Here is a 24,481-nt window from a genome sequence, read left to right on the forward strand (position 1 = left end):
AAAAAAAAAAAAAAAAAAAAAAAAAAAAAAAAAAAAAAAGAATTGTAGAACTTTAATGATAGCTACTGATAGAATTTATGATGTGTGACATGCTTTTCCTATACGACATGCTTTCAATTTCACTTAATTTTACAACAACCCTATGAGGTAAGTACTATCTATCTATCTATCTATCTATCTATCTATCTATCTATTTTAAGTTCTGGGGGACATGTGAAGAACATGCAGGTTTGTTACATGGGTATACGAGTGCCATGATGGTTTGCTGCATCTATCACCCTGTCATCTACATTAGGTATTTCTCCTAATGCTATCCCTCCCCTGGCCTCCCAACCCCTGACAGACCCCGGTGTGTGATGTTCCCCTCTCTGTGTCTGTGTGTTCTCATTGTTTAACACCCACTTATGAGTGAGAACATGCAGTGTTTGGTTTTCTGTTCTTGTGTCAGTTTGCTGAGAATGACGGTTTCCCGCTTCATGCATGTACTATTATTGTCACCCCCATTTCACCTTAGAGCACAGGTTAAAAAACTTGCCCATGATCACACTTTATTACATCTTGATATGGCCTTAACTGAGACATTGTTTTAATCATATTACTTTGGCTAAGTTGATACACATAGGTTTTTTTTCTCTATGTAAGATGTCTTATTGGGCTATATACCTATATTTTACTTCCAATGTCTCTAAAATGTAGCAACATCTAAGACTAAATCCAATACTTTTTATAAATCATTTCAAAAAGGTTGCAATTGGATTAAATCCTTCTATTTTATAAACTTATAAACAACATAAATTCATTTTCATGTGGTACAGCAGTCCTTATAACTGGCAGATAAAGGAAATATACGGATGTTTTAACAATTATTTCCCTACTTTCTAATGTGTATGTCTACATTTTGGTCCTTTACGGAACGTTAAACAAAAAAGCATCAGAGTAAGAAACAACTAACAAAAAAGCAAAACATTTCTGCCTTTACACTTGCAGTGTGTCCAAGTGAGGTTTGTGATACTCTGTACAGAACATGATCAGATATGAGGTGAGCTGGAAGTAATCTATCACCTGGTGATAACGAAGGTTCCAATGATCATCTCACAACAGTCAGTACTACTTACTGAGCACCAGAAAAATGCCCAGAAATGACAGATACATAAAATAAAAAACACAATTAATAATTCCAAGTGCCATGTGTCAGGCTCTATGCTAAACTGTTTTAGTATATTCTCTCACTTTCTTTGTTTTGTAGATAAGAAAACTGAGGGCTAGTGAAAGATCACATACATAGCTGCTAAGTGGAAAAGTCAGGTTGGCCTGACTCCTAAGTATGTAGTATTTTTGCTCTATCTTGTTTAATATACGTGTGGAATTGACTGTTTTACTTTAATTTCTGGGAGATTAACCATGTACACATACTTTAGGATACCAACAATAAAAAAAAAAAAAAAAAAAAAAACACACAACTACAGCTCAGTTACTTACTAAAATTGGGGTAAAATATAATCACATTAATACATTTTGTAATTACTGAGAAAAACTGGGAGAGAAAAAATAATTACTATTTATATAATGGCTTATTAGTAAGCAAGCTATTTTTATATCAATTATTTAATGTAATTGTTATAATTCTATGGACGACCTAATTTAAACACATCCCAAATTAAGTTATTGACTTTTTCCTAAATCTCACTGCCATTTAAATTAATTATATCACTATCTATCCAACAGGTTAAGTGAGAAACTGAATTTATCATCTACCCCTCTTTTACTAGGCCAGAAATTGCTTACTCTTTTCAATCAAAGAGCTCTTAGATGTATTCACACTGTCAGACACTCAGTGTTATATTGTAAGTTGAGGCATTTACTGTAAAAATATTGAGTTAATATTAACTAAAAATCAAAAGTTACAAACAATTTTAAGACTCTCAATGCACTCTCATAAAAATTACCTTCCAAAAGGAACATATCCCTTCACGATGACAAATACAAGGGAAAAATATATCCTATACCACATCTGAATATTATTTCAGTTTCTAAAGTTGTGAGTTTAACAATGAGGTATGAATCAATTCTGAGAAATTCAGGCACCAACATTCTCCATTATAAGTCAACCTACAATGAGTAACTTCGAACTCTATTCTTAAGTTTGTCCTCAAGTCTGCTTCTAACAGATTTGAGGACTCTAAACAATCGAAGTTAAATGAGCCTTTAACACCTTTTTATTGCACAAGTGAGGTATCAAAGTGGCATGTATAATTTTATTTAGATTATTTGTTGGGATTTTACTGACTGGAGATGTTATCAGAAAAGACTGTAATAGTTTCTGGATATAGTACCTAAACTCATACTAACAACAGTTACATAGAGAAGTATTATAGCGGAGTGCCTAGGCTGTCTGGTTCACATGCCAGCTCTAGCACTCACTCTCCATGAGTTCAGGGAACTTCCACCATCTCCGTACCACAATTTCCTCATCTATAAAATGGTATAATAATAGTAGCTACAGCTGGGTGTGGTGGCTCGGCTGGGAGGCTGAGGTGAACAGATCACTTGAGGTCAGGAGTTTGAGATCAGCCTGGCAAACATGAAGAAACCCTGTCTCTACTAAAAGTACAAAAAATAGCTGGGCTTGGTGGCACATGCCTATATGTAGTCCCAGCTACTTGGGAGGCTGAGGCAGGAGAATCGCTTGAATCTAGGAGGTGGAGGTTGCAGTGAGCCAAGACTGAGCCACTGTATTCTGGTGTGGGTGACAGAGTGAGAGACTGTCTCAATAATAATAATAATAATAATAATAATAATTAAATAAATAAATGTATCTAAAAACACTGTCAAATGTTTACAACAGCAAGTGCCTACTACATGCTACTATAGCAAATTTATTGAACAACTATTATGTATATTACATCTGCTATCTCAATTACAATGTTGTAAGCCAAATATTAGTCATCATTTTACAGATGAGAAAAAACTTGAAGAAGCAACCTGGTCAACATCACAGAGCTAAGGAAGTAGGTAGAGCTGACATTCACAACCAAGCTTTTATGAATTTATAGCCACTGTCTTTTTTTTTTTTTTTTAACTAAAAAATCATGCTACCTCATTTTAAAAGTCAGATATTATTTAAAAGTTATTATTCTCTTCCACTAAAAAGAGGCTATATATGCAAGATTTGTAGAAATTTTTTTTTAAATCAGTAAATACATTTTAAGAATGTATGAAACGTGAGGAATAAAACATGGGAAGACTTTAGAGTAGGTCTTTATCTTACAGACTTAGAATTCTACAGTGAAGATTTAAAATTGTTGGTTTGATCATCAACACAAGCCCTTTTTAGAAACCCTGTCACATAATCTACATTTTAGTAGTGAACCTGCTTCCCTGGTATGTTCACTCTCCGCAGCATCTGTCATTGCTATGAATGGCTGATCATAAGCACTGCTATAGTCTTCTCAATGCTATTAAGCAGATGGCAGTGCTAAATCCAAATGATGTAGTACATCTCCCTGGTGGACTTTGTTTTCATTTACTACCATTATTCCACAATTCCTCAGTGATAAATCTCATGCATTCTCAAGAACATTAAAGAGTAAAGCAACAGTGGCAATTGATTTATTGCCACTAGCATGCCTTTGCCCTGCTATCATGTTGCCGTACACTTGTGGAGATCACGCATGAAGATTCCATGTGTGATCTTCTCTACATTTATAGGAACCTATTTTTTTCCCCCTTACTAGTTGCTTTTGAGTTAAGCAAAAGAATGTAAGCTTGATCTCTAAGAAAACAGAGTTTGAGGATTAACTGATATTCATTAGCTATGTGACTCTGCTCAAGCTCAAATTCTGTGAGCGTCAACTCCTTTTGTAAAATTAAGGAGTGACAATCCTACAGAAGTTCTTGGGAATTAAATGACACAATATATATGAGAGCACCCAGATACATGGTAACTCACACTTGGTAAGTACTCAATAGATATTTCATTCCTTCAAACTTTGTTAAACAAATGAATCTCGAAAAAAAAATTTTCCTTTCTTTTGTATTAGTTTAATTTTAAAGAAATTCCTGATGAAGATACAAAACTTATTTTCAATACAACCAGGGCACCAAATTCGGTAGGACACTGTAACTTAGTGATCAGACTCATCTGATCAAACTTTCAGTATAAGCAGTGTTACAGGTTGTCCACTGACTGGTGGCACAAATGGTCAGTGCAGCATCCACCAAACCCCAGCCACTCAGGGACAGCTCTCAGGACATGCAGTGTATTTGCCATCTACATACACTCCTGTCCTGTTTGTGACTCCATACTAACTCTCCATGTTAATTTTCTTTTACTTTAAAGAAATTTGCCATAAGTGAATTAGAGCAACAATCACAAAATCATGTGTTTGATATGCTAATCACACTCTTCCAATAATGTTATAATCTAATCATTAAAAATTTTTACATAGTCTGCCGATGTAGCATCTGAAATCACATTGTGAGACATCGATGATATGTCTCACAATGATATGTGTACCACTCTTTGAAAAACCCTAGTATAATGGAATGAAAATGGACTTTGAAATCAATAGTGTCACTAAGTGTGTCACTCAGGCCCCTTATTTAACCTCTCTGAGTCTCAGTTTTCTGAATAATAAATTGAGGATAATATCTACCTTTTAAGGTTAAAGTTAAAATGAGAAGGAGTGTATGTGTGTGTGTGTGTGTCTGACTGATACACCACAGCAGATGGTCAATACATAATAACTATTATAAACAGCAACATTTACACATGCTAACACTCAGTCTTGTGCTGTTCCTTCCCTTTTCCCTGTCAGCATTGAGAAAGATTCTGTGCTTTGCTAAACTTCAGTCAGCCTCCCGATCCTTCTCCTAGGCCCATCAGTGCAGTTCCTTGTAAAATCCAGTTTTAGGAAACAACTTTGCTGAGTCAGTTTAGCAAGAACCTGCCACCCATGATATCTCATTACCCTCAATATCTGATCAGGTTCCTTATCCTCTACCATTCCCAGGGGAGGAGATGTCTGATCAATCTGGTCTGCTTTCAGCAAGAATCCTGTTAGGTCGGTTCAGCCAAAATCCCCGCTACCACTGATGTTTCCTCTCAGTAATTTTCTATCTCCTGACCCCCACCCGGCTCCTTGGCTATAAATTCCCACTTGCCCATGCCAGGTGCAGAGTTGAGCCCAGTCTCTCTTTCCCTTGCAGTGGTCCATGTATCTACTGCAGTGCTCCTGAATAGTCTGCCTTACTGTGCTTTAACAAGTGTCACCAAATAATTTTTTTTCTTTACAGGGTTGTAGCTTTACTTTTTCACCACTGTCTCCATTCTTTTTGTGTTTTTTACTTACCATAGGGTCCTGAGAATTATGTATTTACAATTCAAGCTATGTCAGGGTAGATAAAGGGCTCTGAGGGCTGAGGCCATTATCACCCATTCTTTTTAATTGACTACACTACCTATTCAGAAGCTGTTTATCCACAGAAAGCAATCAACAACTATTTTGAGCCAATGTGTATTAGAATAATTCCAATATTGTAAAGAATAGTATATATTTCTCTTCATAGTAATTGTGTCAAAATCTTGTTACTCACTAAATGTGTGAAGGTTTAGACGAACAATGCTTTTGTTTTATACTATAATACTAGCATTATCAATGTCATTACAAAAATCAACGGGGAAATGTAGCTGAATGAACTATACTGAATTTTTCATAGGAATTCTCATTTGTACTCTGGTTTGAATACAAGGCTTTTGAAAATTGGGAGAAAAAATTCCTAATTTGTAAATCCTCAGAAGGGAAACTTGTTTTTGTAACACAACAGCGTCACAATAATAAGGACCTCAGAAGTGTAAACGTCACTATGGAAGGAAGCCCTTCCACACCACAGATCATACTCAGTGGCAGCCAGGCCACCTTGCTGACTTAGCAGTTTTGTTTTCAGGTGGGATGTGGCTGTTGACCTTACCAACTCTAAGTTCACAGGAAATACTGACACTGACCATCCACAGGGGAAGATGCCCTTTACAAGGTTTCCTCTCTCACTATAAAACATTCACTCACACAGTCCCTGCACATTTCTTAGGACCTGCTCTTCGCAGCCACTCTTGTGTGAAACAACAAGCAGAAGGAATTCCGAGCTGTAGAAGGAGGGCAGGAACTCAGGTTCCCGCTGCGTTTACACTGTGCTACCTCCCTTACGCAAACCATCTCATTCAGTCCTCAAGCAGAGAAATCAGAGTGGCCAACAGACCTCCCTCCACACAAAGATGACATGCTTTTCTGTCTCCTTCAGGCTTCAGGCTGGCCCTCTGAATGAGAATTGTTTTACACTTTTGGCACAAGTAAAAACAGTTATGCATTTTATAAACAGAGGCTTAGAGAGGTTCAATAACTCACTCCAAATCACAGAGCCAGTAAATGTTAAAGCTGGCGTCTCACCATAGATCTGTCAAACTCTTAACAACTGTGGCCCTGGCCTCTGTTTTTGATAATGCATCAGCATAAATAAAAATGTTTTTGAACTTGTGTGTAAATATACTATAATATTACTAAGTTATATTTTAAATAACATAGAAAACATTGAAATAGGCATTTAAAAAGCAGGAATATGAGGCCCTCCTTTCCAGTTCTTTCTCTGCAGCTTGTGGAATGTCTTGCTGTCTTGCTTATACCTAAGTGAGTATGTACCAGAGACAGACACAGTGAGAATCACTTAACTCAGTCCTGTCTATAATAAGACACTGTAATAGAGAGCTTTCCAGTAGCCACATGTACAAAAAGTAAAAAGAGGCAGGTGAAACTAATTTTAATACTTTTTTTAACATTATTTTTTTCATAGGAAGTTTCTGGAATGTGGTGTGAGTTTTACGCTTCCAGCACATCTCAATCTGGACTGGCCATGGGTCAAGGGTCCACAGCTCCATGTCTAGTGGCTGCCATGGGGGACTGTGCAGCTTTCGCCTCTGCTCTGTGCTCTCTCCTACTGCACAAAAAGCCAAGGAACATTTGCAGAACAGCTTTGTACTCTAAAAGGAGGCCAAGTAAACAATTCTGCACTAATACTCAACTATAACTGTTGCATGGCACGTACTTTCAAATTCTGAACTGAGAGAACTATTTACATATAAAATGAATCTTATAGAACCTGAATTGTCAAAATCAAGACATGTTAGATTAGACATCAAGTGCTACATGAAACTGCCTACTGGTGCATATCAAGGCTGGTGCTCCTTGATAGCAGTGGCAGTAAATTCTATTCGCTGAAATGATCTAATGTAAAATTGGAAAAACAAATATCTTAATTTCACTAGTCTTAGCCTACAAGTTTAATATGTATATTTAATATAAATTAAATTCCCTGTTTGTTTAAGGTAGTCCAGGTTTGATGAGGCAAAACTTCTAGTTCAAATTGAAGCATAATTCCTAAGAGATTTTAAAGCATCACAAAGTATTAGATTTTTGAATACTGTATATGGGAAACAGAAACAGGAATTAGTCCCAGCAACTGTAATCAAAACCATGACAAAAGGAGAGCTGAAAGATAATGGAGAGAGTACAAAAAGGAATGTTTTGGCACCGAGGTGATTTCTTTATACCGCTGCTTGGCCTCGTGAGTTTGAATGAGGAACTTCACCTCTCTGAGTTTGGGAATGATATTTTTAAACTTGAATTTAGCAACACTGAAGCGGATGCAGAGAGGGGAGACAATTTATGCAAAGTGAATGAAATAATGCCAAGCACACAGTAAATACTAGGATGATGGCCATGATGCTTTCTTTGTTAATATCTACTATTGATACTGGGGATGATCTGAAAATCCGCTATCCTCACTGGTTCATGCCAGGTCCTAGTTCTGAGGCAGGCAGTGTTGTGCTTAAACTGGTGTTAGAGTATGTGCATTTTATTTGTTGAGTTGTATACCTGGCCATCTCAAACTCATATATTGAAACCTTAATCCAGTACCTCAGACTGTGACTCTATTTGGAGGCAATGCCTTTAAAGAGCTGATTTGAATTGAAATGAGGCCTTTAGAGTCGGCTCTAATCCAATCTGACTTGTGTCCTTCAAAGAATGAAAATTTAGATACAAACAGAGACACCAGAAATGTAAGTACACAGAGAAAAGAACATGTGAGGACATGGAGAGATGGTAGTCATCTGCAAGCCCAGGAGAGGGGACTCAAGAAGACTGCAGTATTTTATTATGGGAGCCTTAGTAAACTAATTTGGTGCATAAAATCATTTCTTCACCCTATGTCATAAATAGCTGCTTCCTTTCAATTTACAGAAGAGCAACTATTTAGTGCAAGCTAAGGGCACTGTAGTGGAAGAGATATTAATATATGCTCACAGTCAGACCTCAGTTCAAAATTTGTCTCCTTTGTGCAAATTGTACAGTCTTAAGCAAGTTATCCAATTGTGCAAGCCACTGTTTTCTTCTTTAAAAAAAGATGTTTATTTTACATGTTATGAGGATTAAATGAACACTGAGGGTATTTAGCAGTGGCTTCTGCATTTGCCTGTGTGAGCACTTCTCATACAATTCTCTGTATTACTTCAGGTAAGACAAGTTGTAGCACTGAAAAGATCACTTCATAGAAGGTGGTTAGCTGAAACAAAAGATGTTTCTTTCAGTGAGTCTTTCCTGATATTTAAAGGGCTTATAATTTATAACATATCAGTATCTTAATTAGTCTCTGCCTCTGGGATTATCATCTGTGTATCCAGCCTGCACGACTATCATCTAATTAATTTCTCTAAATTCAATATAAACACATCATACCTTTACATGTAACTCTTCAATGGCACTGTCTCAGCTCCTTGTGGGGGAAACATGCCATCACTCCTCCTGCCCCACCTCTTTCTCCCAAAGCTCCTGTGTGTCATGTGTTTCAGCCTACAAAGCTATGTGTAGTTGCCACACAAAACTTACTGTTTGATGCCTCTGTGACTTGCTGCGTTCCTCTGTGAAATGCTCTTCCCTGTTTGTCATCTGGTGACTACTACTTATCCTTTACTTTCTCAGGTAAATGTTCACAGTATTCTCAACCAGAATTTATTATTGTCTTCTTATGAAAACAATGAATCTCCCCAGACCTCTCACAATGATTAGAATATTACATTGTTTTTAAATAATTATATTTGTTTCTTTCTAGCCAGTAAGCTTTTCAAGGATAGAGTCTCTGTCTTAATAATCTTTGTATTGCAAGCATCAAGCACAATGCCTAGCATAAAATGAACATCAATAAACACTGGTTGAATAAATGACCAAAGAATAAATGTTTGTCATCTATCATATTAACATATAATCAGAGCTTAAAGTGAAAAGACCATGAGCTTTAGAAGCCCGGGTTCCCATTTGAGATAAGTCATTTACTTCTCTGAGCCTCAGTTTCATCATGTATATCAAGTCTTGCTGTTGTCATTTGTACTAAAACAAGACATGTAAGTAACAGATTAAGTTCCATGCCTGATTTGGCGCAGGCTCTAAATCAATGCTAGCTCCCCTTAGTTATCCCAGCATACCCACAGTCACATTTTGACATCACTCTCCTAGACAGATCACAGTATTTAATTCTGAAAATGCTTTAAGTTTGGTTCTTCATATCAAATATCAAAAACCAAAAGATCATATGGACGATAATCTTGTACATATACTTCATGAAAAAGTTACATCTTGTTTTCTACATCTATTAACTGGAGGAAACTATATTTATTGTATAGGACTGGGTTGATGCCTGTGAAGATCTACTGAAATGATACAAAAAGCATTAGTACAGTATCTGAAACACATTAAATACTCAATAAATATTAAGTCACTTCTCTTTCCTCCACAGAATGAATCAAATTGTAAACATACTAAATTGTGATACAGTTCAAGTAAAAAAAAAATGCTTGTATTTGAAAGTCCAACACACACTGAATACAGTCATGTGCTGCATAACAACGTTTCAGTCAATAGCAGACTGCTGGTACAGTGGTGGCTCTCCAATATCATAATGGTGCTGAAAAATTCCTATCACCTATGACAACTCAATGATCCTGACTCTATGTAGGTCTATGCTAATGTGTGTGTTTGTGTCTTAATTTATAAAAAGGTAGGCCCGGTGTGGTGACTCACACCTGTAATCGCAGCTCTTTTGGAGGCCAAGGTGGGCAGATTGCTAGAGCCCAGGAGTTTAAGACCAGCCTGAGCAATATGGTGAAACCCCATCTCCACTAAAAATACAAAAATCAGCCAGGTGTGGTGGCACATGTCTGTAATCCCAGCTACTCTGGAGGCTGAGGCACAAGAATTCCTTGAACCTGGAAGGAGGGGTTGCAGTGAACTGAGATCACACCACTGCATTCCAACCTGGATGACAGAAGGGAAAAAAAATGTTTAAAAAGTTAAAAAAAAATTAAACAGATAAAAGTACATAGAATGAGGATATGAGGAAAGGAAATATAATTGTACAGCTGTACAAATGTATTTGTGCTTTAAGCTAAGTATTATTACAAGAGTCAAAAACTACAAAAGCTAAGTATTATTACAGGAGTATTTCATGTGTTTCGGATACTGAAAGGGTCAAAAATTAATAAAAACTACAGGTTTATAAAGTGAAGAAATTACAGCAAGCTAAGGGTAATTTAATATTGAAGAAAGAAAAACACTTATTAATAAATGCAGCGTAGCCTAAGTGTATAGTGTTGACAAAGGCTGTGGTGGTGCACAGTAATGGCCTAGGCCTTCAAAGTCACTCACCACTCACTCACTGACTCACCTAAGAGCAACTTCCAGTCCTACAAGCTCCATTCATGTTAAGTGCCCTGTATGAGTATACCACTTTTTATCTTTTATACCACATTTTCACTGAGGTTTTCTATGTTTATATATACAAATACCATTGTGTATCCACTGCCTAAGTATTCAGTACAATAACATGCTGTGCAAGTAGGCCATACAGTTCAGAGGTATAGCAGGCTATACCATGTAGGTGTGTAAGTGCACTCTATGATGTTCATCCAATGACAAAATTGCCTAAGGATGCATGTCTCAGATCATATCCCAGGCATTAAATGATACATGACTATATACAACAGATATGGGAACAGAACTAACAGATATGTGCAGTGAGACTCTCGCACAAATGTACCAGGGTAAGAATATGCACTTGGCAGTCACACACTTCAGTTACCATTTTATCAGCTGTTCACTCACAAGCAAGTGCCAGAGTCTGTTGGTTATCTGATCTCCTCATCTACAGTAATACCATCAGCTTTATAGGATTGTTGTCAGGACCGATGTGTTCAGACAACCTACACTGTAAGGCCTTACAAAACTTACAGAAACAGTGCCAGGAACATAGCATGCACTCAGCAAATGTTGTGGGGGTGGGAGACTTGCTTTGCTAGGATATTTAAACTACATATTGAAATATTGGTGGATATTTATGTTTTTAAATGAAATCAGAAGGACTTATTTATTTATAAAGGGTACAAGTCTTTGAATTAGAATATGTGACTTAGAATTTCATCTTTCCACTTACTGTGTGATTTCTGGCAAATTACTTAATGTTGTGCTCCTTTTCCTCACGTATACAATGAAAGCAATGCCATATATTTCATAAAGTTGCTGTTATACTTAAATGAGACAGTGTATACAAAGTCTTACCTAGCATTCATCACACACTAGCCACTGGGCTCCATAAGTGTTAGGTCTACCGTCGGCACACTAAAGGGCACAAACACAACATACAGGCTTCCACCAACAAAGACCAGTTGAGAGTCAAAGTTTGAAGGCTACTCAATACTTACAAGTTACAGAAGAATAAAATTTGGTATGAGCAAAAACTTAGTTTTTTTATATCCCTATCTACCTTAGTACCAGAGTTAACAAATAAGAGAACCTATGAGTTCAAAGCTTAACTTGCACTGGACGAGTTCAAAAGTGAATCTGTGCTTTCATCAAAATCACCTCATAGTCCATCTTTACTTATCGTTCATAATCACTATAAAGCCAATATTTTGTTTTGTGTGTATGTATACCATTGTCTTCCACTTAGAATTTTAAATATAAGAAACACTAATTTCATATATCAATGAACATCAAGGTAATATTATCAGAAGAGGTAACTTTGAAGCTCTATTTTGTCTTTGGTAACATTTGCTTATTTGTGGGTAAATACTTCTTTGGAAAATAAATCACAACTAAGTCATTATTCACAGGAAGGAGTCTGAAGTTGTTAGAAAACAGGAGAGTTGCTGCTTAGAAATTGAAATGTTCTATGAATTGGAATCAAAACTTTTAAACCTTCTTCTCCAGGCACTGACAATGTAGGATACTTACACATTTCCAATGTAATTTTGGGCCTTAAGACTAAATAACTCCTAAGTCACAGAGCTTGAGGCCATTGTTCCACCGAAAATATACTGAATACTTAATTTTTAGACTAAAATTTCAATTTTTATTTCCCAAGCCTGATTTCCTTAACATTATGGTAAACTTGGGTAGGGTAATACATGCTGGTTGCTAGAACAGATAGTGCTTCTCCATTTAAACAATTATTAAAACAGGGCAAGCCAAATTACCCTCTCTAGCTGACTGTCATACTTTTCCCAGAATATACGAATGTGTGAGGGAATGGTTTCTCTTGTGGGGTCTTGTAATAAAGACTGACTCTTACCTTTGGGCTGGGGTGCTATAGCTGTTATCATAGGAATCATAACTCTGTTCATCATAAGCAGTGCCATATCCATCATCATAGTCCTAAAACATAACAGGAGAAGTACAGAAATATTCAGAGAAGTTTCTAAAGAGAAAGAAGCATTCTGCTTTTAGTGAATTTCCATTAATTCAGCTAGCATTTAATTTTATGTCTAATTATGGCGTAAAGAAAAATATAGGAGTGACTTCAGTGAAAATGGTGGAGAACCTCCCAATAGTCTCTCTACAAAAGCAAAGAGAAATTGGTAAAAATGGTCAGTTTTTTAGAACCCTGGAAATTAACCAAAAGACTGCAGAGCTCTAGAAAACATTGCCTTTCTTTTTTTTTTTTTTTTTAAATAGTTGAATCCTGCTAAGAACAGCGATCTTTGTGCTGTTATAACTTGGTCTTATTCCCATGCCCCACTCCCCAGCTGTGCAGGAACCTTGAAAACCAATAGCCACAATCACCAGGAGTCTACATGCCACTGGAAGGGGCAGAACAAGGCTGGAGTTCTGCCAAAACCTCATTCCTAAAAAACTGTCTTCATCTGACCTGACTCAGACCTCACCCCTTGTGAAATGCCTTTTTCCTCAGAGTATTTGAAGAAAATAATGAGAGCCAATTGTTTGAAATTTCTGCAGCCTAAGGTAGTCAAGAAAAACTAAACAAACAATGGGATAATCAAAAACCTTCAAAAGAAAAGTGGGGAATGAGGTGTCCAAAACAGACCTTGGAAAGCTCTGAATTATTCCTGACAATCTGGAAGGCTGGGACAATGCATAGTGCCACATTCCTGCCCAGAAAAGACCTGAGAGGGCACTGAGCTCTCTCTTCTGGCTGATCTTCAGGTGAAGCATGAGTCACAATATGCACCCAGAGGGCCTTGGCAAAGATTAGAAAGCTTCCAGGCATTTACTAAAATCTCTGCCCAATCATTAGCTGACTACTAAACTAACACCGAGGAGACTTCAATAGCAACACACAAAAAATACAGACTTTATAACATTAGTTTAGAAAAGTCACTAAACAAATAAAAACAAATAGGAAACACTGGAAAAATTTGATTTCCAGAGTTTACACATTAAACGTTCAGTTTGAAACAACAACAACAAAAAATTTGAGACATGCAAAAAACCCCACAAAAGGATGACCCTACAGAAGAAAAAAAAAGCAGTCAATAAAAACAGTCCCTGAGGAAGCTGAGACATTGGACTTTTAGACAAAGACTTTAATTTGGTTATTTTCAATATAGTTGGCACTTGAACAACGCATATTTGAACTGTGTGGGTTCACTTATGTGCAGATTTTTTTCAACCAAATATGAATTGAAAATACAGTATTCATAGAATGTGAAACTCATATATATGGAGAACCAACTTTTCAAGCATGTGTGTTCTGCAGGGCTGATTATGGAACTTGAGTATGGGTGGATTTTGGTATATACAGGGTATAGCTGTGTGGTCAAGGAATTAAATAATACCCTTTCTAACCAACTAAAGTGTAAGAAAAGTGTCTCATCAAACAAATATTAATATAGATACAGAAAACATTAAAAAGAATCAAAATAAATTCTTAAGATGCAAAGTACAAAAACTAAAGTAAAATATTCATTCAAGAAGCTTATCAGCAGATGTAAGGGGATGAAGAAAAAAGTTAGTCAACTTGAAGATGGATGAGTTGAGAAAATCCAGTCTGAAGAAGAGAAAAAAAGATGAATGAGCACAGTATCAGAGACCTGTGGGACAGCATCAAACATATCAACATATACATACCGACAGACCCAAAGGAAAACAGAGAAAGGAGCAGAGAGAGCATTTTGAGAAACAATGGCCGAAAACTTCCAAAATACGATGAAAAACTATAATCTACACATCCAAGAAGCTCAATAATCACCAAAAAGGATAAATGCAGGGACGTAAACGTAGACATGGTTATCGTCAAACTGTTGAAAGACAAAGATAAAGAGAAAATCTTGAAAGCAGCAAGAGAGAAGCAAATTATCACATGTAAGACATTTTTATAATATTAGCAGGTGATTTCTAACACAAACCATAAAGGCCAGAAGACAATGGGAAGCCATATTAATAAGTTTTTAAAGAAGTAAAAAAAAAAGACTGTCAACTAGAATTTCTCTATCCAGCAAAACTATCTTCCAAAAATGAAAGAGAAATTTTTTAAAAAAAGGTCATTTGAATCCACATGAAAAAAACAAAGAACATTGGTAAATCCTTAGGTAAACATAAAAGATAGTATAAACATATTTTTTTATTTGTAACTCTTTTCCTTGTATCCAATTTAAAAGACAAATGCATACAAGAACTATAAATCCATGTTGATGGGTATACAATGTATAAAGATGTAATTTGCATGAGTAATTTGCAGTAATAAGACAAAAATGAGTGGAGAGAATGGAGCTATTAAAGAGCAAAGTTTTGTGTTGGTTTCATTCTGAGAAAAATGCAAATAATTTAAACATAAAAATGTAGAAAAAGAAACAACAAAGTAGTGCAGTTAAAAAAAGAAAGAAAACATTTAACACAAAAGCAGCAAGTAAGGTACAAAAAAGACAAAAAATATGTAGAAAACAAATGGCAAAAAGGCAGGTATAAATCCTACCTTATCGGTAATTACGCTAAGTATAAGTTGATTAAGCACACCTATTACAAAACAGAAATTAGCATCATGGGAAAAATGATCCAACCACATGCTGTTTACAAGAGAAAAACTTTAGGTTCAAAGACAAAAACAGGTTTAAAAGAAAAGTATGGAAGAAGATACACCATGAAAACAGTAACTAAAAGAGTATTAAAGTGACTATAATACTAACATTAGACAAAAGCAACTTTAAGACAAAAATTGATATTAGAGAAAAATGACATTTTAAAAATGATAAAAAGATCAATTCATCAAGAAGGTAAAATCATTATAAACAATTATGCATATATATATATAAATATATATGCATATACATGCACATATATAAATATATGTAACAAGAGCTTCAAAATACATGAAGCAAAAACTACCAGAATTAAAGGGAGAAACATAATTCAACAATAATAGTTGAGTACTTCATCAACAATTGTTCAGTAATAAGTAAATACCTAGAAAGAAGGCCAAAAAATAAAAGAAAATTGAGGCCAAAAAAAAAAAATTTTTTTTTTCTAACAGACATCTATAGAGAAATCTACTCAAAAAGAACAGAATACTAATTCCACGGCACGTGGAACATTCTTCAGGATAGACCATAAGTCTTCCCAGGTCAAAATTTACTATAAAGCTACAGTAATCAAAATAGTGTGGTACTATAAAGCTTTCAACTTTGTAAAACAAATGTTAACATGAAGGGACAGTACTGTCTTTGTAGGAGTAAGACATAATTTATATATAATCACTAATATTTAAAAAACATTTAGAAAAGAGCAACTATTTGTCAAAGAGCTATATGTTAGGCATTTTGATGACAATGCATAATATTAAGTGATAGTCATTAAACGAGGGCAGAGGATAATAAAAGTCACAAATACTATTATAACATAATTTGCAAGTCAAAGTATTCTTCATAGTAGCTGAAGGTAGATTACTAATTTGACTATGATCTTCCAATAGTCAATCAAGGAAGAGAAAGCTGTCAGAAAACAAATAAACAAATATTTTGAGATGACTTTGGTTATCAGGTAACTAGCAAAATGCAGACATTACAAATAATTCTTATGAATTAAAAGAAGCTGGAGGCTCCTAATGGAAGGAAAATTCCTATTAAACCTTCACTTAGCACCTACGCCACTTCTGGCACTCTGCTAGACACCATGGTTGAAAATAAGCATCCTAGTCTAGTAAGCAGGGTGACAATAGGTGTAGTGGGAGACAGACGACAGACATCTAAAGAGACAACTATAATTCTACAAGTCAACTGCTATGTCGAGGGTAGGCACTGAGGTGGGACAGACCGTTAGGAAAGAGAAAGTAGAAGAAAATTTCCCAGGTGTATCAATGCTAGAAATTAGTTTCAAATCACAGAAAAGTAGAAGTTGCCATTAAAATAGTCATTAAAAATTAAAATTAGGCAGAATGAACAGCAGGTGCAAAACAACAGAGGTACAGAAAGAGACAAGAACTAAGCTCATCCGAAGAATCAAATAGCTTGTTGTGGTTCCACCACAAGGTACAAACAGAAGAGGAGACTCAGAAAATCATACAGTAGTTCATGAAGGACCAAGTTAAGGAACAAGGATTTGAATATGGAATGACATCATTCATGCTGTGTTTATGAAATACCTCTTGGTGTGTGGGCATGAAACAGAGAGGGTGAAGATGAAGGTTAAGACTCGCAACTCGGTCACTGTATCATGCACACAGTTTGGCAAAATGCAAAGATCATGGTTTCTTCAGTAATCTGTTAGCTTGAAAAAAATATGCTTCTTCAAATAAAGAATCAAGATTGTAAATGATTCGAATTCTAAACAGTATACTATTTTAATACTACAGTTATGACACCCATTCCTTACTCAATTATTCTGTCAGCTATTACAACACTAGCAATTTATCTGAATTTTCAGATTGTTTAGGTCTTTGCATTACTGACTTTAGTAATTTTATTCCGAAGATTTTAGGAGGTTAAATTTACATTTTCACAAGATTTCATTCACGATGATTTCACAGTTGGATTTGGCCATGGTGGTGAATATTTTGTACTTCCATTATGACAAGTGTTATTTGCTGAGCGGACAACACTTGAAACATACAGGGAAGCATGAAAGCAGAGTGCAACAGCAGAAAAGGAGGAAAAGCTGAGTGTGACTGCAAATCAGTCTAAGTTTCCAGGCAGGGAGCACAGTGAATTCTTGCTGAACATCTACTATTTTTATCACAAGGTAAGAGATGAGGTCACTGGCTGATAACAACAGTGAAGGGGGATTAACCAATACAGAAATGACTCAGGAAATGATTAAAAAGAGGAATAGCAGAGGGTGGTGGAGCTGGGTAAAAGCCTCTAACCCTTAAGTTCTTTTGTCTGAGGACTGGGTGATCTGAGGGTTTAGCAGGCCTCCCTTTTTTCCCTAATGCGCTTATCTTCCAGTGTTCTCAACCACCGGTTGCTCATTTTTTATTTATATAGTTTTATATTACAAAATTCCCCTGCAGATGTTTCTGAGGCTAAGATAAAAATTTAAAGAAATAGTGAGTGCATTATTTGTTATAATTCAACAGATAATTGAGTGGAATCAAAATATAAAAGGGGATGTCAAAGATTTAGATCAAGCACACATCTGAACTTAGAATCTACTCTTAAAAAGCTTGCCAAAACCTGGGATGAGAAGCTTACTACACTTCACTGCTGGCACTGCTCAGAAATGCTGAAAGATTTTCTTTATACTTAAAATTTGTATGTAATTTCTCACGTTTCCCTATTTGCCTCTAGAGAACATTCCCATTGTGACTAGCCGCAGTCTACATGTCAGCCTCATTTTTCTGCAATGTGTCCTGTGCCTCCAATGCAATGACTATTTCTAGTTCATGTGCTGTTTCCTATAAGTCTCTGGCCTGCCCTCTCTGTCTAGTAAATTTTTCCAGGTGATGCCCAAATGAGAGCTTCCGATTCTGTTATAACTTAGTCCCATGAAAACAGTCTATGACACCTTTGTTATGCCAACAATGGACCTAATATATATACTTCCATTACTGGACTGCATAGGGTATGCCTTGCTTTTTGCCTCACCTACCATTCTGCATATGGATTGTGTCTTTTTCAATCTTTCACACCATCGCATCAGTGCCCGGAACACAATGAGGACTCAAAAGATATTCATTACATTGCTGGATTGAATGCCTCTTGAGGCAAAGCTGGCCAAATCCTTCTCTGCTTAGTTCTCTCACCTCTTTCCTGGGTTTTCCTCAGCTGGTCCATACATCTCCAGAGACTCTAGCCATTCATCAGATGACCAAAAGTGAGGAAACCTGGGAGTAAAAAGTTACAAGCAACCTTCCAGAGGAATCTGGAAGAAGCTTTAAAAAGCTGCTTTACTAATCCCAGTACTTTGGGAGGCTGAGGTGAGCAGATTGAGCCCAGGAGTTTGACAGTATCCTGGGCAACATGGAGAAACTTTGTCCTCACTAAAAAATATACAAAAATTAGCCAGGTATGGTGGTAAGCACCTGTATTCCCAGCTACTTGAGAGGCTGTGGTGGAAGGACTGCTTGAGCCCAGGATGGCAGAGGCTTCAGACCAAGGCCATGCAGGGCCAAGACTGTGCCATTGCACTCCAGTCTGGATGACAGAGCAAGACCTTATCTCAAAAATAAATAAATACATGCATACATACATAAAACAATCCTATGCTGTCAAAATGTACTGCAAAGATGTTTTATCCCTTTCTTTGCACTTTAAATATAAGGCCGTGTACTTGTGCATGAGGCAGGGCAGGAGATACAAGCGATCTCTAACACTGTGGTGAGAATCTGTCAGTCCACACACACCTAGGAAGGCATTTCTATCTGGGTAAAAATCAATGCTTTCTGCTTTAGCATCCCATTGTCATTCCACCTAGCCAATGAGTCTATTTTTAATCTCTCTAAATTTCTCTCACACCCATCTCCCATTCTCTACATTCCCAATGTGAATCATTTCATTCAGAATTATTAGATTCATTAGAATCATTCCGAATTCTTCAACTGGACTAGTCAGAGACCCTAACTGATCCCAGCTTTCTGATGCTTCCTTATCTAAACATTCTTCCAAATTTATACAGCTAGACTACAAATCCTCATTTGTATTGTCCCTCCCTGCTTAAAATCTCCGATCTGCACTACTCCATCCTGAGAACAATAGAGGGAGATTACACAATAAATAAAGATACAAGATAAAAAAACAATTCCTAAGCCTCTCAGTTTTGCCCTTAGCAACTCACCCCTGGACGGTGCCTGCCACTGCTGCTTGGAGCTGTGTGCTTCAGCACCTGCCTGCCGCCCACACAGGCTATTTCCTCTGACATCACCTTTCTGGGGAGCCAACAAGAAGGCTCCAGGCTGAATTATCCTTCTCTCCTTTGTGCGTCCACGATAACTAATAACTTGTATATTCACGGCTCCTGTAATTATTTCTTTGCCTCCTCTCTCTTTCACTAGTCTGCAAGGTCCTTAAGGGTGAAAAGCAGGCCTTTTCTCTTGTATTCTGACTGTCTAGTACATAGGAGGCATGTGGTCATGTTTGTTGAATAAACAAATGAAGAAAATAGCTAATTAATGACAAGTGGCAGGAAATGTAGTAAGTGCTGCTTTGAGAAGAATGTGACTTGAGGAGATACTGTATAATAAAATGTAGTGTGCATTAAAATACTGTAAAATTTGATGACAAGAACTCACCTATATCATTTTCTGTCAAACTTTAAGTATTGGTCTTAGATTCCCTGCCCTCAGCAGAAAAACTGCCTATGGAGCACTGTATTCTACTATTGAAAGTCAGAACATTATTAAAAACAGTGAACAAACATAGATGAGAAATTAATGTTATTATAAACATAAATAATGCTTGCCTCATTAAAAAGACTTGCTTGTTCATCAAGTCTAACTTTTTAGCTTACAAACGGTATTGAGCTAGCAGAGGTGAGCTGTGTTTGGTGGATGCCAGACTACAGGAAGGGAAGATGTGCTGTAATACAGGGGCAGAGTGTTCATTTGTCATTCCCGACCTAGAAAACTCAAACCGACACACGGCCAAACACCACAGAAATCTTGCTTTGAAAAGAAGAGATTTTCCAGGATAAAGGAAGCAGCATGACCTATTTAACTCTATTTCTGTCCAAAGTAAAGTTACATTTAAACCTGGGAAAAATCATTTTAAATGAACAGATGAATTTACAAAAGAGTGATTGTTAAAATACAATTTCAGTTTTCAGTCTTTTTAAAAGAACGTAATTATGCTACCTGACATTTCACTTTAACTGGCATAATAACTGGTCACTTCAACATGTAAAAAGTTTTCATATAAAACACAGTATTAAAAGCTTAGTCTTATAATGATTATTTTGAGTTTAAAAAACAAACATTAACTGAAACAGTCTTTTCAGAAATTCAATCTTCACTGGGGTTCTGGGTAATAGTGTCCGGGTTGATGCAGTGCCACCTCTGAGACTCATTAATTGGATTGTGAGCAAATCACAAAGTCAAATTATTTTATAAATATAGATAAAAATTACCATATTACCAATGATTCTAAATAAGAATCATTTAAATAAGACATCCCTTAAGAATTAAATCACATGCCCAGTTGTCAATTTTATGGCTGTGAGGAAAATACTATGTGACTTCTAGACAAATAAAATGTCTTTGTATCAGTCTTTGGAGTCTGATGACTATGTTCAAATTCCCGCTCTGCTACTTACTAGCTGTGTGGCTTTGGGGAAATTGCTAATTTCTCTGAATCCCAATTTAAAAACTTGCAAAATGGGAATCATAAGATGCCTCCTGGTTGTTTCCAGTGATTATGGGAGGAATAGTCAAAATATATTATCAAAATTGTTTGGCAGAGTTCATACCTAATAAAGGTAGTTCTGTTTTAGTTAAAGACCTATTCCTTTTAACACTCTCAAGCTGTTAGTACAGAGAAAAATCAAGGCTATTCAGATATTTGACTTTTATAGTATGATAAATTCTTAAAACTTTCTCTTAAATGTGAGGTCTACATTTCCATCCTGCAAATATTTGCATTAACTACTTTGTTTTTTAGGTAATGACTGACCGAGATTAGCTGCCATTCTACCATATCTGAATACACTTTTAAAATATGTCTGTGTCAATCATTCGTAGGATGTCTTCTCTTAGTTCATATCCAGCTGAGATAGAATTGCATTTGTTTGATTTGTCAAGGTGCTGAGAAATACAGTGAAATAAAACCAAAATAACAATGAAGTTAAGTCAGAAATCCTACAAACAAGTAAAGGGAAAACTAAGTGTAAATGAAAAATTAAAGAAAATGAAATTAAACCAGAAATTCCATAAAAATAGGAGAAAATGGGACTAGCTAAATTTTCTTGGGTCCAATTTAATCTTGCATCATGCTTCAGGTTTTTATAGACATCTTTCCATCTATCCTAGAGCAGACGTTGTTGGGAACGTCTGGGAAGCGGACGTTGTTGAGCACCGACTGTGTCAGTTACTGTGCTGAGCACTGGGGATATAGCATTAAAAACACAAACAAAACAAAAACTTTGTCCTCATGGGGAAGTAAAGAAACAAAACCAATCTAAATATACAGTATGTAAGATAATGAGAGTTTGGGGAGGTTTGAGACTTTAGACTCTGAGGCCAGGGAGGTCCTTATAATCAACAGACTCTGAATACAAATGTGAAAGCGGTGAGGGAGCTGGCCACACAGAGTTTACGGGACTAGGGGAGAGCATTTCAGATAGAATAAACAGCAAGCATAAAGGCCATGAGGTAGAGGGGTGCTGTGGTTTGCATGTTTGTGTACCTCCAACATTTATGTTGAAAATTAATGTCCACTGTGGTGGAATTCAGAAGTTGGGCCTCTTGGGAAGTGCGTAAGACATGCAGGCTCTACTCTCATGAACTGGTTTAATGCCTTCGTGACAGGCTTCAGAGAGCTGCCTGGCCCTCCAGTCACTGCTATCCATTTTGCCCTTCGGCTCTGTGGGGACACAGCAAGAGGCGCCATCTATGAATCAGAGTCAAGCCTTCCAGACACTGCATCTGTCGGGGCCTTGATCTTGAACTGCACAGCCTCCAAAACTGTGAGAATACATTTCTTTTATAAATTATCCATCTAAGATATCTAATTACATCTAATTATTATAGTTCATTAATATTGTAATTTTGTTACAGCAGCAGGAATACATTAAGACAAGAAGTAAAAGTGGAGTGAGCCGGGAGAGAGGTGCAGGGACCTGACCATGTGGGACCTCTGGGCTTTAAATGAGTAAGGTGGCCATGAGAGACTTTGTGCTCAGGGTCCTTTGCACCCAGTCTGGTCTCTTACCTTCATGCTTCGCTGATCTAACATCCACCACACTAGTTCTTTTCCAGCTCTGTCTAATCTGCTACTAAACCCATCCATGTAGTTCTTTTCAGTTTTGGTCCTTCTCAGTCACAAAATGTCAATATTTCTATATACTCCAGTTCTTTGTTTAAATCATCAAGTTTATTTTTTAATTCCCTTATTGTAATTGAGTACAGTTAATGTTTGCTATCTGAATCCATTGTGTCTGCTTCTACAGTTTTCCTTAGCTCTTTATTATAGTACCTTCTTGTATGCCTGTAATTTTGTATTGAATATATGCAAATACACATGAAAACAATAATGTCAGTACTATGTTGCTATATTTCTCCAGGATAGGAGAATCAGCAATTCTAGGTTAACCTTAGTCCCACGAAAAAGTGTTATAATTGGAAGCTGACCATCACGCATCCTCTGGAAGTATAGCTTCTTTGGGATCCATTCTACCAGCCCAGGGGATTTATCAATCCCTTCACCTAAACTGGGTAGACCCTTAAGCCCCATTTTTTAAAACTTCTCCAAGCTCTAGATTTCTTTTAAGACTCAATTCATATTCTCATCTGCCTTCTTTAGAAATCAGCAGAAGCTTATAGCAGTATTTCTTACCAGGCTTCCACCAGAGAATGATCTTGACGTCCTAAGACATCTGCTGTGTGTAAAATGAATTATGTCTTTCCTCTGTATTTAGAATGATACTAGTATGTACCACTCTTAGGAAAGCTGAGGAAATAGTCATACCAGTCATTTTTCATACTCTGTGATTCAGAGGAAAATTGCCTTTCATTTCCATTTTCCTGCAAGCTGTTGGCCCAGTTATGATTATTTTTTAGCCATTTTAGCTTTCATGCCTTCAAAGTTGTTTTTTTTTTTTTTAATTTGTTGACTGTTTCACCTTTTGTAGTCATGCTCAGCAAGAGTCTGGAAGCTGACTTTCATCAATACCCAATATGTATTATTTACTGTCCATGTCTCCCAGTAGAAATGCAGTCTCCATGAGAACAGGGGCTTCACCTGCCTGTCTACCACTGTGTTCCCAGTGCCTGGCACAGGATGAGCATTCAGTTAGTCATGGATTTATACTGATTTATTCATTCTTCTGAGTGCTCTTCTTTGAGAACAACAGCCCCTCTTGGAATGATGGGCCAGATGAGAAAGGCCAGTGTCTTTAGTCCCACTGGAAAGGGAAAATGGCTCCTGACTCACCAAAAGGCACATGTAATTCACAGTGCAGAAGCTTCTATATAGTGAAAATGTAAGAACAGGTTATCAGAGTTTTATAATATTTGCATTAAGATTATTCACTGCTCTGCTTTTAGACTCACTGAGAAACCTTCAGATTATCACTTGGTCTAATAACAGATCTGCTTGAAGGAAGATGTGCTCTTCTGTTACAAATGAGAGCATCTGGTCTATTGTCTTATCAATTCTCTTAATTCACAAATTGGTCATATTTTTAAACTTTTTATTCAAGCATAAAATAAGTCATAAAAGGTACAAATCCTAAGTGCACAGCTTAGTGAATTCTCCCCAAGTGTACAACTAAGCTACACAGAAGGAGTAGAGTAGAGTAACCAGTGCTCAGATCAAGAATGGAACATCAACAGTTGCCAGAAGCTATGCTTGTTTTCTCTGAATCATCAATTTCCCCCAAAAATAATCACCATCCTGATTCTCAGCACCATCAATGAGTTTTGTCTGCTTCGACCTTTCTATAAATGAAACCAGAATACCTACTATTTTGTGCTGTTTTTCTTTCACTAAGCGTTATGTTTGTGA

At 36.6% G+C, this 24,481-nt stretch overlaps 1 protein-coding gene across 9 annotated transcripts in view; it reads right to left on the minus strand.

The window, feature by feature from the left end:
• Positions 1-24,481, minus strand: part of KHDRBS3 (KH RNA binding domain containing, signal transduction associated 3) — a 200,261-nt gene that overhangs the window by 36,147 nt on the left and 139,633 nt on the right. For all 9 annotated transcript variants that reach the window (XM_017499818.2, XM_017499777.2, XM_017499761.2 and 6 more), the window contains one exon: positions 12,670-12,752. In XM_017499818.2, the coding sequence (XP_017355307.1) occupies positions 12,670-12,752 (83 nt within the window). The remainder of the gene's footprint in view (positions 1-12,669; positions 12,753-24,481) is intronic.

This window comes from Cebus imitator, unplaced genomic scaffold (assembly GCF_001604975.1).
Source record: "Cebus imitator isolate Cc_AM_T3 unplaced genomic scaffold, Cebus_imitator-1.0 Scaffold13, whole genome shotgun sequence".
NCBI lineage: Eukaryota > Metazoa > Chordata > Mammalia > Primates > Cebidae > Cebus > Cebus imitator.